The sequence below is a fragment of the Gallus gallus genome, chromosome 1, assembly GCF_016699485.2.
Source record: "Gallus gallus isolate bGalGal1 chromosome 1, bGalGal1.mat.broiler.GRCg7b, whole genome shotgun sequence".
Lineage (NCBI taxonomy): Eukaryota > Metazoa > Chordata > Aves > Galliformes > Phasianidae > Gallus > Gallus gallus.
In genome coordinates this window covers 74,648,163-74,663,369 of record NC_052532.1, presented here as the reverse complement: position 1 = coordinate 74,663,369, position 15,207 = coordinate 74,648,163, and the positions used below count along the sequence as shown (strand labels likewise).

General features: G+C 35.7%; 1 protein-coding gene across 4 annotated transcripts in view; it reads left to right on the top strand.

Moving 5' to 3' along the window:
• VWF (von Willebrand factor) overlaps positions 1-15,207 on the top strand; it is a 138,673-nt gene that overhangs the window by 119,121 nt on the left and 4,345 nt on the right. For all 4 annotated transcript variants that reach the window (XM_040700457.2, NM_001318464.2, XM_046942139.1 and 1 more), the window contains exons 44-50: positions 167-277; positions 2,234-2,417; positions 3,357-3,397; positions 8,304-8,420; positions 11,419-11,517; positions 12,462-12,590; positions 14,201-14,240. In XM_040700457.2, the coding sequence (XP_040556391.1) occupies positions 167-277; positions 2,234-2,417; positions 3,357-3,397; positions 8,304-8,420; positions 11,419-11,517; positions 12,462-12,590; positions 14,201-14,240 (721 nt within the window). The remainder of the gene's footprint in view (positions 1-166; positions 278-2,233; positions 2,418-3,356; positions 3,398-8,303; positions 8,421-11,418; positions 11,518-12,461; positions 12,591-14,200; positions 14,241-15,207) is intronic.

Sequence of the window (15,207 nt, the reverse complement as noted above, 5' to 3'; positions counted from 1 at the left end):
CGGATTTCTTGTTTGTAATATCAGTGTACAGCTTTACAGTTCTGCTTTAAAAATCTTCTTTTCTTGAAAAGTTGCTAACATTAAGCCTTCAGCTCTGTGTTTTTATTTTTTCTTCTCATTTGTCTTCTCTTCTTTGATCAATCAGTGTTTTTCTTTTCTCCCACAGGGATATAAGTATATTGTTCAAGACGGGGAGTGCTGTGGGCGCTGCCAGAAAACTGCCTGTGAGGAGCAACCATTCTGGTCTCGGGGTGATGCAGATCCTCATTTATATGAGGTGAGACGATAGTGAGGAGGAATTTTCCTCTTCTAAAACAAGTTCCCTGGCATTATTTTGTGTTCCACAGATGGAGACAAAGTTATTTTTCTTGTAAGGTAGGCAACGCTGAAAGCCAGCGAGTACTGGTCTTCTTACTTACTTCACTCTGTTAACAAGCAAACCCTCCCCCCATCCCATTTCAGGCTCAAAGGAAGAAATCTTTTTTTTTTTTTTTTTTTCCCAGAATATTCATAATTTCACTAACAATAGTTCAAAAGAATTTTAATGAAAAAATATACTTCTCTGGCTGTAGAAAATCTGTTTAAACGTGTGTAGATTGGATATTTAATTGCTTGAATTCTATGGTTCTGTTCAAATAGTATATCCTATTTTATATGAGTTGAAGTATCAGAATATCAGGAACTGAATGTGGATAGAAATGTTAACTGCATCTGTTTACTGAATGGCAGCTCAAACTGCGATTGTCTAGGCACACTTCTTCTTTGTTCAAAATAACAGTTTATTTTCAGCAGTGTCTTCCTTTCGTATTACTATGTGTCCTTTCCAAAAAGACCAATAATGGGAAATAAATACATGCAACTAGCCATTCTGCTGACGCTCTATCACTCTGGATAACTAGGCCAATATTTTCTCTTTTCTCTCTTTATTTACACTTAAATTCCTTCAGTTCATTCAGTTTATTCTGTCCCTAATCCAACCAGCTGGCCTTGGCAAACCTTTGTCATCCCTTGTAGCATTACATTACTTAATATTAAACAGAAATTTGGATTTGGTGAAGAAAAGCAGGAACAGTAAGTTAAATGGGCTTAAAATAAAAGACCTTCTCCCCTTGTTTTTTTCCCTCTTATTCATTAGAGTGTGTTTGTACTTGTACCTACATATCACTTGCATATATTTGGTATTAACTTTTAAATTACCTCTTTTACAAAGGTAGTTTGCTTCTGTCCTTTAAAAAATGTAAACGTATCATTTTGCTGTCTGCTTCTTCCCTGGTTTCACTAAAGACATTTCATAATCTGGATAGCATTATTCTCTGCTTCATAAATCAAGCCCTCAGAAGACCTTCCCTCCCTCCCCCCACATCCTGCTGTGTATTACTGGGTTCTGTTGTGTTAATGGAATTATAGATACTTATACTCCGTTATCATGTTCTTGCTGTGTATTCTTTCATCTCCTCTGTCATCAGCAAAGAATGAACTAACAGACAGGAGAAGGAAGAATGATGTTTGACTCTTTGGAAGGGGTCTGATTCTCACAGAATGACTTGGCTTGAAAGTGACCTTAGAGGTCACCTTGTTCTAACCTCTCACATCGCTATTCTTGAAGTGTATTCAAAGTGCATGAAAAGTGAAACATCCTGCCTCAAAGCAGTAATCAACTCTGCATGAACTAGAGCAGCATTTTCTTTCTGGCCTGTGTTGCTATCTCTTCCTATGACCTGCTTTATCTGACTCGTGGATGATAATAACCAGCAGGGTACATCATCAGGATGTGGTTTCTCCTATATTTGCAAATTTTTTTCTCCTCAGGAGTTTATTGTCAAAGCCCCTTTTGGGCTTAGTAAAGCTGATTTGCAGTACGTTCCAGTGGGAAGATGGCCAGCTTGGCTGCTGAGTGGTGCAACACAACCAGCTACCAGGAACAAATGTAAACTTAAATATATGTAATTCATGGATTTTCTTCTTTTCACATTATTTCACCTACCCCTTTCATTTCCTCCTTAGGGATACTTCTGTAAATCCTGTACCCTACAAACCAAGCAGAAGACCATTTTGTAAACAGATTGTCACAGTATGGGCTTGTACTGGCTAGAAGAGCTATTGAGTGACAGGTTGTTCCCATAGCAGTGGATGTATATTCTGCAAACTAGCACATTGACTTGGGTGCCCTTCTCTTTGTTTAGTGGCACAAAAACTGCTGTCCATATTTAATCCTTTTACAATTTCCCGTCAGGTTGGCACGGAGTGGCGATCTCCCTTCAATAGGTGCATAATTAATGAGTGTGTCCGAGTGAATGATGAGGTTTTTGTGCAGCAAAAGAATCTGTCCTGCTCTCAGATGGATGTACCTGACTGTCCAGATGGAACTGAATTACGCTGTGACCAAGTAATAGACTGCTGTCCTTCGTGTAGATGTGGTAAGGCTTTACATATGAGAAATGACAAATGAAATCAGTGAAGAGTTATTAATCTCATGTGCCGATCCCGTTTTACAGTGGCAACTTCAAAAGTGTATCCTATGCAAGTGTAATATCACTTTGAAGCTATCCTGCATGATTTAAACGCTGACTATAGTAGCTCCTGCTGCTATTACTTTCTTTTTCTAAGCAAGGTTCTCAGTCTCCTTTTGTACTTATTACTGTTGTCACTACTTAGAGAGACGTGCCAGGCTATGTCTCAATGGCGTATTACAGCACTAACTTGTGTTGTTAAGCAGTTTTTACAAGGTCTTGACATGCTTTTGACCTAGAAAGGTGCAATGCTGTTACCAACAGCAGTGTTGTTACTCCTTATGAACAGGGAGTTTCCATGTAGCCATGCTTTCTGGACATCTCTGAGTGTTGTAGGTGTGGTGATTTACTAGCATATACTTAGATCAAAAATAGTTATCAAAAGATCTGACTGTTTGGACACAGTCTGGGAAGACTCCCAGTCATATGTAATTGACAGGTATCTGGGACAACTGCATGGGGAGGAACTTCAGTGGGAGAAGGAAGAGAAATAAGTGCTGTAACTTGCTGAAAACTTTTGAATGTATTTTCTGAGAATATGATGATTGAAATGGAGGGGAAAATCTACATAATAAATAAATTTAAGAAAAGGATAGGTAAAGAAAAAACGAACAACTCAGGAAGGGATATTTGGTGGCAAGTGATGTTTGGATGTGGAGATTGGTATAACTGACAAATTGTTACTTTTCAAATTATAATGTAAGAGGATAAAATTGTATTTATTTTCACTGAATCTGGATTTAAATGTCCTCAGTTGGAACTTTAATGTTCCAAGAAGAATGTGTACTCCTAGTTTATTAAGTCCAAGTAACAGCACATTAAATGGAATATTATCATCTCTTTCAGTACCTGTGAATGGTTGTCCTTTGAATGGCACTCTTATTGGGGTAAGACAAGATTCCTTTTATTTGTTCTAGTGATAAGATACTTGAATGAGCTTTTGAAGAAAACAGACTTGCTCAAATACACGTAAGTGTACAGGGCAGCTTTTCTCAGCTGCTAAAAGTAGTCATAGGAGCTCAGCACATCTGGGTCATGATCCTGCCACAAACTTTCTTGTATGACAGTGAACATCTCTGCAAAATAGGGAAAGTCGTGTTTTCTTATCTTGAATAGATGTTCGAAAAAGGAGTGATTAGAAACAGTGCTAATTTGCATTGTGTAATGACTTGCAGGCTACCAGACACAGAAAACTGCCTGTGAGGGGTAATCTCTACGGTGATTCTTATCAACTTCAGGGAAGGGAAGGCTTCCTGTATTCTACCTAGAGAATGAGAAAGATTAAGAAAGGATAGAGACTCTTGTTCTACCTGTGTGGAAGGAGGACTTTCTCTCCTTGGCTAATAGCAGGAATAGGAAAGCTGAGCTCCTCCTGCTTGCCTTCTGTGCCATTTCAAAATCTCTGCTCATCTCTGCTCAGAGAAGTTTTTGTCTCAACTGCATGCTTAGTGGATAGATAAAGATGTGTTTTACCCAGTCCATGACAGTGGGAAGGATTGTAGTTAAGCACCTGATCTCATTTATGCTGAATTTACCTTTGGAGAGCTCTGTCAGTAGGCCATTATTTCCCTAAATCCATGTTCTGGCATCACCTCTGGTGTCAAACAGCTCTCTCAACATCCCCAGGGGAAACATGTGCCCTTTATTCATTTAACCTAACTTTTAACCTATACATTCTGTTTTTTCATTTATGGGTAAAGTATATTGATATAAAGTCCAAATCTCTTTGGACTCTTGAGGAGCAGAACTCTTTGCTCTCTTGAGCAGAGAGCACCTCTCTCTATCTATTGCTTCCATTTTAGATTTTTTTTTTTTAATATTTAGTAGGTATAAGTTCTTCATTTTGTTAGAGCTTAAGCCATTAAACCTCCACCATTCTGTACAAGGATAACTTCCCTGTAGATTTAAATCCAAGGAGTAACTATGCCTCTATAACTATTCTATCTGAATGCTGGAAGAAGGGTTATAAGGTGGTTAAATCTGAAATAGACTGCTTTCTCTTTGATTCCTCTATTTGTCTCCTCTACAGTATGTTGTGAAATGAAGTAATTGCCTTTCATAAAAAACTTACTTGTAGAGAGATTCAGTGCAATTACAAACTCCTGACATCTGTTGTCATACATTGTGTAGATATAAATTTATGTATAGAATTCTGTGTTGCAAAAAGAAGGTATCTTTCCAGTTGCATGCTGTTATTTGATGAACAGATAATTTTTTCTCTTCCAACAAAATGTTTACCTTATTTGTCAGAGTTCTTATTCTATTTTCAAGTATTTAAATATATTTTAAGTGTAACATAAGAAATTTTTGAAAAAGCTCTTATTTTGAACATAAAAGCAGTATTTTGAAGATAAAAAGTAAAACCTTTAAATTTCTCAAATACTGAAAAAAATTCCTATCTTAATAAAATTTCCCAAATCATCATGAATTCATGATGTAACACAATTGCATTTTGATTCATTTTTGTTTGCTATTTGGATCTCTATAAAAGCTTTTTTTTTTAATTATTTTTTTTTAATTCATAATTTTAAAATATTATTTGTCTTGCTGTCAATTAGACATTTTACCAAACAATCTGTGAAAGATTTTGAGGGTATATAGGTAGGCCCCAGCTGCTGTATTATTTCTATGCTTTTCCTTTTGCACTGTATCAGGCACCTAGCATTCAGCAATGCAGTTACTAAAACATATCTCAGAGTGGAGAGAAGACTGTGAAATTTGAGTAGAGATACAGAAGCTATCTAAAATGGACATTTTAATGGAAAAAAGGATAAAAGTATTTTGTGGATCTTAAATTAATTTCTTTTTTTTCATTCAATTACTTATTTTAAGCTAATTATCTGTATGTGTGAACTTTTTTGAGCAGCTGGAGTTACCACAGCTTTGTCTTACTCTATTCCTTACTTGTATGACTATTCTAGAGCTCTGGTCAGGAAGGAAGATGTGTTGTTCACAGAAGTTTATACTTTGAGTATTCCAGGATTTCAAACCCTTTATTATGTGTCCTTTATTAATAGGTTTCAGATTTCATTTTATATCAAGGGAAAACTCTCTATAAACTCGTTTATTGAATAATTCAAAGTTTTGAGTCATTTACTGCAGTTGTTAACTGTGTAATTCAGTGTATCATATTCACTCCACTGTTTTTAAAAATGTGGTGGGCTCTAACTGCACAATTCCAAGCAGGTGTTTGTAGTTACTGAGAGGATTATCTACATCACTCATCTGTTTTCTCAGGCATGTATTGAGTTGTAGTTTTGTAGGAGATCTGAATAGATCTTAGCTTTATGCATGTTATTTTATTTGTACTGACTAGCACTGGGTTAGCAGATGTTGACATTTTATTCTATGCTAGCCAAGAAAACATATGATAGATGTGTATTATATGAAGGGAAAAAGTTGCATCAATCTATTGTTTCACTCAGTTCTGTCATGCTAAGCTATGTTTGCTCACAAAATATCGTTATTAAAGTCTATTTGCATGCTGATTGCTAAACACTAAAAAAATATTATAAAACTAAGCTGTGATAGAAACTTTGGATCAAAGCAAGTCCTTCCTCCACTTCTGTGTGAGTGTTTTATTTTAACATGTTTCTAGTATGCACATCATTTCTGCCCATTGTAATGATTTTTTGATAGGTCACCTTTACTTATCTTTTTCTATAAAACTGGAATTTTTGAACTATCCAATGAGTACAGCAATTGTTACATCAGTTGTGGTTTTGTAGATCCTTTCTTCATGATATGAAAGCCTAGTGTTGCTAAGGAATTTTGTGGTAAACATTTACATCTAGAGAAACTGAATTAAGTATGTTTAGAGCCAAAAATATGATCAAAGGGCTGGAGCACCTCTCTTACGAAGAAAGGTTGAGGGATTTGGGCTTGTTTATCTTGGAGAAGATATGGCTCTGGGGAGACCTCACTGTAGCCTTCCAGTACTTGAAGGCAGCTTGCAAGCAAGAGGGAGACTGACTTTTTACATGGTCTGATAGTGATAGGACAAGGGGTAATGGCTTTACAGTAAGAGAGAGGAGATTTAGGCTAGACATTAGGAAAAAATTTTTTACTCAGAGGGTGGTGAGATACCGGAACAAGTTGCCAAGAGAAGGATGCCTCATCCCTGGAGGTGCCAAGTTGAATGGGGTCCTGGACACTGATCTCATGGTAGGAACCCACTACAGCAATGCTATTATCAGTTAACCAAATGGCTTTTAGGGGCCATAGATTCTGTACTAAAACTGTCATTCTGATGTCTAAACCCTTTCCAATGTTAAGAGTAGACAAAGTATTGTGTTTTATATATTTGCTTGCCATTCCACACCTGTGTGTGTCTTCATGTCTGCATCCATTCAGGTCTTTCAACCCTCTAGGTATTCGTAATAGAAGGTTAAATTGTTAAAAGTGAAGGATCTCATACTGAATAAGTTATTATTAATAAGCTAGGTTGTTAAAATACTGGTATCTTCCCATCGGAATTACAACCTCCATCATATTGTTCATGGAGTATCTTTTTTATAGACCTCTATAAACCAAAAATAAGTGATTTCTTTTGTTGGTACTCTGTTAAAAACCACTGAGCTCTAAAGACAGCTGTTGTGCTAAGGTCTAGTGAAAGCATGTAATTAATATTCTTTGTTCAAAACATTTGTTCTTCAGTGGGTATGTGGGGATATTGACTCAGAACTACCCCTAAACCCATTACCTTTACACAGTTGCTCTGGCTAACCTCTTAGTTTTTCTCCATTTGTTCCAGGAATGTTTACTTGTGTGGAAGAAAAAAATGAAATTATAGTTACATGTAGTACGAGACACAGGAAATTCCTGTTCTCTGAGAAGTCAGCAGTGAAATTCCATTTGAAGCCTTTTCAAAGCTTTTGTCATGCAACGTTCAGTGTCTGCTTGTTAGTTTTCAGATGTTCTTTGTGCAGTCTTTTATGCCCTCCACCAATTTTATCCACTTAGCCAAAACAGTTTATTATTTTGAGGTTAAAATGAAAGGCTATGTTCTTTGGAGGCAGAAAGAATTTGGATTCAGAAGTTCTTCAATCCAGTTGTTAACTCCACAGCCTGTTCTTTCCTATCTAGTAGTGTGGCATTTTCCACTCTATGTTTAAACGTCATTTTTGCTTGCTTTGAAAAAGATGATGGGATTAAGAAAACACAGTGCTGCAAAAAAAGTTCTCTGCCAATTCAGTCACTGATTTTCTTGTAACTGTGAGGGAGTCCAGTTCATCATTCAGTAACTGCTTTTTGTTTGTTTTTCTCCTTCTCCTCTTGCCAATTTTAAACTTTAAAGCCTTCAGGGATTCTAAGTAGTGTTTTTTTAATAGAAACAATAACAAGTAATTTTTGCTCATAAATGGTTGGTTGTGATGGCTCAAGAACCAAAAATTGTTGGCAGACTGATTCACAGCACATGAGAAAAATGAACTGGTGGGAACCACCTAACACATAGTAAGGACAACTCATGACTAAATAATTCTTACTGTTTTCAGGGATTCTTTTCTTCCTTGCTAGCTCTGTAATTAAAGAAGAAATAATAATGCCATTTTGGAAATTACAAAATTCTAAATGATATACTAGAAAAATAGGCTTCTGCTTTGCTGCTTGTTGGGGGATTATATATGTAAAATTTGGATCTCTGGAAAGCGAGGGCATTGATTTTCCTTTCTCTTGCAAAGACTTGAAGAACTTTGCTTAATTAAAGATATTTAACATAGATAAAATTGCTCATTTGTTTGAGTTTTGCTTAAGAGACAGACTGACTTTTACAAGCCATTTCTAATGTTTCAGCCATGGAAACGCATGATGGTGGATCAATGCACAACATGCATCTGTTCGCTCCAGTCAGTGTCTTCTCGGAGATACAGCCTCACATGTACAAAATTCAGCTGTGAACCATGCCCAACAGTAAGTGCAAGCATTCTGGATGCTCTGATTAAGAGTGTCTGATAATAAGATCTTCATTGTATATACCAGTTTGTTTTGTACAACTCAGACTACTTACCTTTTGGGCAAAATGATATAATAGAAATCACTGTTATAGGAAGTGCTATAATGACTATAGTGTCCTTTCCTACATTATCTCTGTCCATCCAGGAGCTGACAGCTCAGTCAGAATCTTCTTCCTTCAAGGCTTTCCTATGACTATTTCCAAATTGTCTAGTGGCTGAATCCAGTAGTAATTTGAAGCGATTATCCCTATCAGTTTCACTGGCCTTTCTGAAGTCTGCTGCTCCTTCCATCATTAGCAAGGAATAAGCCTGGCAAACAGCTCTCACTTTTACTCTTTTGACCAACAGTGTGACTTGAGTGCCTAGGTAGTTTGCTGAATCGTATATATATTTTTTCTTTTAGCATCAAAAATTCAAAATGAGGGAGATCTAAGCAAATTGTGGAGGCTGCCTCTGTCTCCCCCTGTCCAAAGAACACAGACCAGCAATTAACCTTCACAGAAAAATGTTTAAATGCCCTCTTTTCTTCTGCCTTCCCGTGGGTAGTGAATGGAACCCAGTAGGCCCACACAAACCCACAGCCTGTGCAAGCAATGGCCATTGCATCAAAAACACATCTCTAACATGATCATATGGGATTCCTGGATGATATCTAGGAGAAGAATAGATCAACAGAGTCCTTGAAAAAGGAGAGGACAGAGTTATGGGTAGAAGTTGAAGGGAAAATGTAGTAAATCAAATTTCCGTGATGTCAGCTGCACTAGTAAATGAAACAGAAAAAAAATATAGGCTCAAGTTATGACCTGCAACCTCTGATATTGCTGAATTGTTAGCAGTGTCCCAGCTAGCTTGTCTTACAAATAATTAAATAGGCAGAGGTTACTGGTTGACCTCTGTTTCCTACACATACTAGAAACAGCCAGTCTCTTTTATAGGGAGAAGGCAATTTAGACATAGACGTGTATTCCGTTAGTCTGTTGGGTGAGAACAGGCCTTGACCCAGTTTATTTGCACCCTGTGACAAAAGGATTAATACGGAATACTTAGATGTTGTTCTGGACCCTAATATTACCACTCATATAAGATACAATTTTAGACATCCACTTCTGAAGAGAAAATAAATGGCAAACCTTGGTGCGGAACATCTTTTTCTCTTTCACAAAACATAACTTGGCAGATAAATGACAAAAGCAGACAGATGTACTAGAATAAATGTGTGACCAGTAATTTGTGTGCACGTGTATTTTCCCACACAGACATGCACAAATAAGAATTCTTCCTTTTCAATGCTAGCTGTAAAAATTACAGGTAGGAGAATCAATAAGATACATGGTAAAAACAGGAGGGGAAACATTCCACTCTTGCCCCTTTCAACATACACATAATTTCCAAACAGAGCCTTCCTACAACGTGACTCAAAAATTCAGACTAAACAAACAACAAAAATAAAAACTAAATAAAGACCTATTTCCAGTTGGGATTATTAAGCACTATGAAATTGTGTTTAGGAGATGCACAGCTACCCAAGGGAGTTTATAGGTCTAGATGTATGTGTCCCATTGTAGCCATAGTAATGATACTGGAACTCGAGCGAAACCAAATTCAAATAAATCAAATTAATGGAATATCTTCATCACTCTAAGGCCAGTGGAATGTATACGCTCACTTTGGATCCTTTCTGTGTCAGTCACTGGTTTTGTAATATACCTAGATTGAAAGCAATTCCTCTGTAATGGACAAAATCATGCAGTAGAGTATGTACTGTCTCAGGAGCACTTGTTTTCTACTGTATCTTGACGCTGTGAAAGTTAGTGCACTGGTTATTGAAATGCAGCCAACTGCAGCATGTTCTGTTCTACAGGGTCCATATATTTTCTGTTTATGGTCTTCTATAGATGCTTACATTTTTGCTAGTAGAGCAAATGTACCTAATTAGTTTTCTTCCAGTGGTTTAATATTAACACCACACTCTCCCCAAATTATTTTTTAAAATAATACATATGGATAACATGCATGCCTTCATATAACCAGGAAGTGTTTGTTGTCTTAAAAAAAATTCAGCTCATCATAAGCAGCTGTTGGTTATGTGTAGCAGCTGGAGACAATACTGTGGGACACTTCATGTCTTAACTCAGTTTCTTTCTGTTGTTTTATTTTTCACTTACCATTATATCAATTCTATCCTCACTGTGTAGTTCTGCTTGTTTTGCCATGCGCCTTCCCTGACACTGTTTTTTTCTTTTTTTATGCCATTATTCCTTTCTTCTTTCCTTCTTTTTTCATTATATGATACCATAACCTGTTACTCTTTCTTTTCATAGATCATAATTTCCATCTTAGCCTTATTCATCCATTTTCCTGTCCAATGCTTACTGGTTTTCTAGCCCTCTTAGTTTATGGAGAAAAATGGCCTTATGGAGAAAAATATTTATTAGCTTTATAGAAAAGTTCCTACCCACCACAGATGTGAATTGCACGCCTCTCAGAATATTTTAATGAATTTGTTTCCTCCTACTGTAATTTCTTGTTTGGTGAACCTTATCTTGCAACAGTTATAGTCACAGAATTGAATTTAGTGGACACAGGAGACTTTGTAATTGGAAATAAACTTCTTTCCATATTTCTTTTTATACAAGTACAAGGATTAATTCCAGCCTCTATGAAACAAAAGCATCCAATTAGTTAGATTGAGCTAGTTTAGGCCTACATTTTAAAAAAAAGCAAACAAAAAACTCAACAATATTTGCTTACAATTTCTTCAGCTACTGAATTCTACACCCACTCTCTCCCCCCAGGAAAACACCTTCTAGAAAAAAGCGTAGGAAACATGCTTAGGAAAGACAACAAAAACTAACAAACAAACAAAAACCCAAGCAAACAAACAAACAAACAAACAACAAAAAAGAAAAGCTAAAAATGAGAAACAATTCCATGTGAAGTTCTTTGCCTTCTAGAATTACAGAAGGCAGGAAATCTCTGGTTCTTGCTGTGGAAAATGTGTGCCAACTTCATGTGGCATCAGACTGAGAGATGGAAGGTTTCAGTACCTTCAGGTAAGTTCAAAGCACTTTTTCTTTTACTTTAAGAGTTAACGTATATGTAGCACCGACTTCTGGTAACTACAAGGAAAGCTTATTTTACTTCTCTTTTTTGTTAGTCTTTTTTGTTAGTAAGGCATGCTTAGTACCTTTTCTTTTATATCCCAGAATGTTTTCTAAAAAAAAATGTCTAAAAAACACAATTTGTTTCTCACTTAGACAAGTTTCTCCTTTATGTTTTTGTTGTTATTTATAGAAGAAAATGAAGAGTTCACAACACAGTGAATTACAGAAGGATACATCTAGAAGTTTAAATATTATTAAATAACTTTAACTTGAATAGGAACTCAAGCAGCTACCTAGCAGAAATTTAAAGCCTCCTTTGGAATGAAGATTGATAATTTTAGTTGAAAATGTGAATCTCAAAAAAATTTCCCAGCTTGATAGTTTCTTAAACAGCAGTGGATATTCTGCTAAAAAACAATTGTCTTGTTACAAGGAACAGCATTCAACTTCTACTTTTATTCCATTTCTAATCTAAGTTTTATATAAGAAGAGAGAGTTCCTTGAGTGTGTTCACGTTACTTCATTGAAGAAGCTCCTCACTGCAGTTAAATATGCATATGTATGTCTCTTTTAAAGACAATTTGTTTCCCACTTGGACAAGTTTTCTCCTTTAAGTTAATGAAAGTTCCTTCCCTGGTAAGAGCTAAAAAAGGTCACATTTGGCAGACTTCACTGAGCTGTATTCAGTACTGTTAAGAGAGTAAATAATTATTTTTAGAAAACTACAGTTTACTGGAGATTGCCATGTTTTATAAGCTTCCCCACCGTGGTGTATTACTTGAATATGCTATATTACTTGAATATCAATAAAGGAATAGTCAGGTTGTACAGTACCCTGAAAACTTACTGTCCTGTGTTTTAGTAAAAAGCTAACAGTTCTTAAATCTTTCCAGCCAAATGAATCACTTCAGGATGGCTGTGATAGTCACTTCTGTAAAATAAATGAGAAAGGGGAATTTATCTGGGAAAGGAGAATCACTGGCTGTCCTCCATTTGATCCCAGAAGATGTTTGGCTGAAGGTGTAAGTAGTGAAATGGGTCCTGTTTCTAGGTTTTCCAATAGTGTTTGTCATGTTTATTATTCTGTATATAAGTACCTTATGTGTATTAGGGATAGGAAACTCCAATTCTCTCACCGCGCCTTGGCTAAACTGAATTTGAACTTACTTTGAAATTCACAAAACCGTAAGTTTCCTTTATTTTAAAATAAGTGTTAGTTTTATGTGAGGGTCTAATGCTGAAGAGATGCAGTAATTCCATATGAGATTTCATATGAAGCAGTAAAACCAAGAAAATTATTGCTCTCACAGTATTTTCAGTTCAGTATCCTGAGCAAAGCTGCGTGAATAATTATGCATACTGAGAAAACAGTCAAATTGGACCCTTTTTATTTTTTGCCTATGATAATGTACATTAAATTCTGAGGCATTTTTTCTCTAGTCTCTTAAAAGATTAGAAAAAGGAAGTTTTACTCATGCTCTTGGAAGAGCTCAAGCCTCTGCACTTGCAGTGGTTTGGTATAATGTCCAGAAAGGGGTGTTGCACATGGTGTTCTATTTTTGCTTAGCTAGCATCACTCAGATACTATGTCCACATAGTTCCATTTTTTCAGCATGACAGGAAGTAGGAAACCTTTAGTAAAGCTCATGCCTTTAGTAAAGCTCATTTTTCATTTTGTGAAGTCAGTGCAACACAAACAAACTTTTGGGATAATGCTGGATTATATTGCAGGCATGGTGTTATCACAACATTCAGAACGTCCTAATTGTAAATCAGTGGTGAATAATTTTTAACGCCAAAATTCCCAGATTGCATTTATTCTCCTCCCCTGCAAAACAGCAGCAACAACAACAAAGCCTGACTACATCATCTGTAAAATTAGTGGGTTTTTGTCTTGTTACAGAAAATTAAGTGCTTTTGTTGTTGTTGTTTTCAACAAAATATCCTCCTAACTTTTGCATGTAAGTTCAGGTGTTCAGTGCAACACTGGTATCCTTAATTTTTAATTCACATAATATTACTGAAACAAGAAAAAAATATTTTTGGCTTTTAAAAGTTAATTAACACGTAGTATTTTATGTTGACTGCCCTGTACATTTTCAGCTGTTGTGAAATAGGCTATATAAAAACATTTCCCCCGGCCCTGCACCTCTCCCCTGCAAACAAACAAACAAGAAATAAATACGGAAAAAACCGCAACCAATCACAACTGCCACAAAATAAAAATAAAAATAAAAATAAAAATCAAGAGGGATCATTTAACTATTTTTCTTGGAGAGGAGATTTGAATACTCTGTGTTTTGTCACTTTGGTTCCTGTAAGTTGATCTGTATTCGATATCTTTACTTTAAAAAACTTCAACTTACTAGCTAAAGTGAAAGCAATATTTTAAAATTCTGAACATGTTAAAAGAGTCAATTATTTCCGATCTTTTATCAATGAATGTAATCACATGTTCAACACCTTTACGTAGATTAAAATGAGATTGATTACTACTACAGATTTATATTTTTATGTATTCATAGGAATACAATTCTCTTGCCTAACAGACTGTTTCAAACATCCTTTTGTAGACTTTCAGGAGAACAACTGTGTATCGCTAGTCAAAATATTTATATTTTTGTTGTTTTAGGGGAGAATTGCAAAACTAGGCAATACCTGCTGTGACACATGTAAGTAAATAATCCAAAAGTCTTGTTTGGAAATTGCAGAGAATGTAAGCTATTAGGTAAAGAGAGATAAGAAATGTAGTCACCCCTGAATCCCCATGGATACTGCTATCATGTTTTTTCCTATAGAACATGTGTTTTGACAATATTTGCAAGCACTCTGAATGAAACAGATACTCTCTACATTTCAATATGTACCATTATGCACTTGTTAATTATGAATGTTATACTTTATTGTTTATCTGAAGAGAAAAGGAAGTTACGAATATGTAGGTTGACATGTCACATAAACTGAGACTGAGTCAAACACTTCATAAATAAGCTACAGACTAAAAATATATTTAGCAGAATGAGCTAGTGTAAGAAAAGTAATTATATATATTTTTTTATATTATAATAACAAAAAAAGTGTTGGAAACAGATGCTTGTCAAAGGTTCATGCCTCTTGAAGAAATTGCTTGCATCTTAAGTTCTGCAGTTAAGGAGTCAGTCCTGCAACTCTTAATTTAATGCACTAAATGGCAGTCAAACTTCTAGAAGTGGTTTCCTTACATGAGGAAGGCTCTCATTTCTACAGTGAATCTCTGATTATTTTTTTTTTGTAAGACAATCTCTCAGTTTTCTCCTTTTTAAATAGTAATAATAGTTAAAAAAAAAAAACACACACTCAAAACCTGCAGCTCATTAAAAATTAAAAAAAAAAAAATGACATTATCTTTAATGTCAGAATATCAACACCTTGCCTGGCCTCCATTATCTCTGTTTTTTTTTTTGTTGTTGTTGTTGTTTGTTTTTTTGTTTGTTTGTTTGTTTTTTTGCTCTGTGCATGTGCTAATAAATAAAAGATGAGCAATGGAAAAAAAATTCACCCCTGGGGAAGGGGTATACTCTACAGAGTTTCCAGCCATTCCTTGACTGTATAAACACTGAGTTCTGGCTTTAGAAATAGAAGTCAAAAAGCTATTGAGAT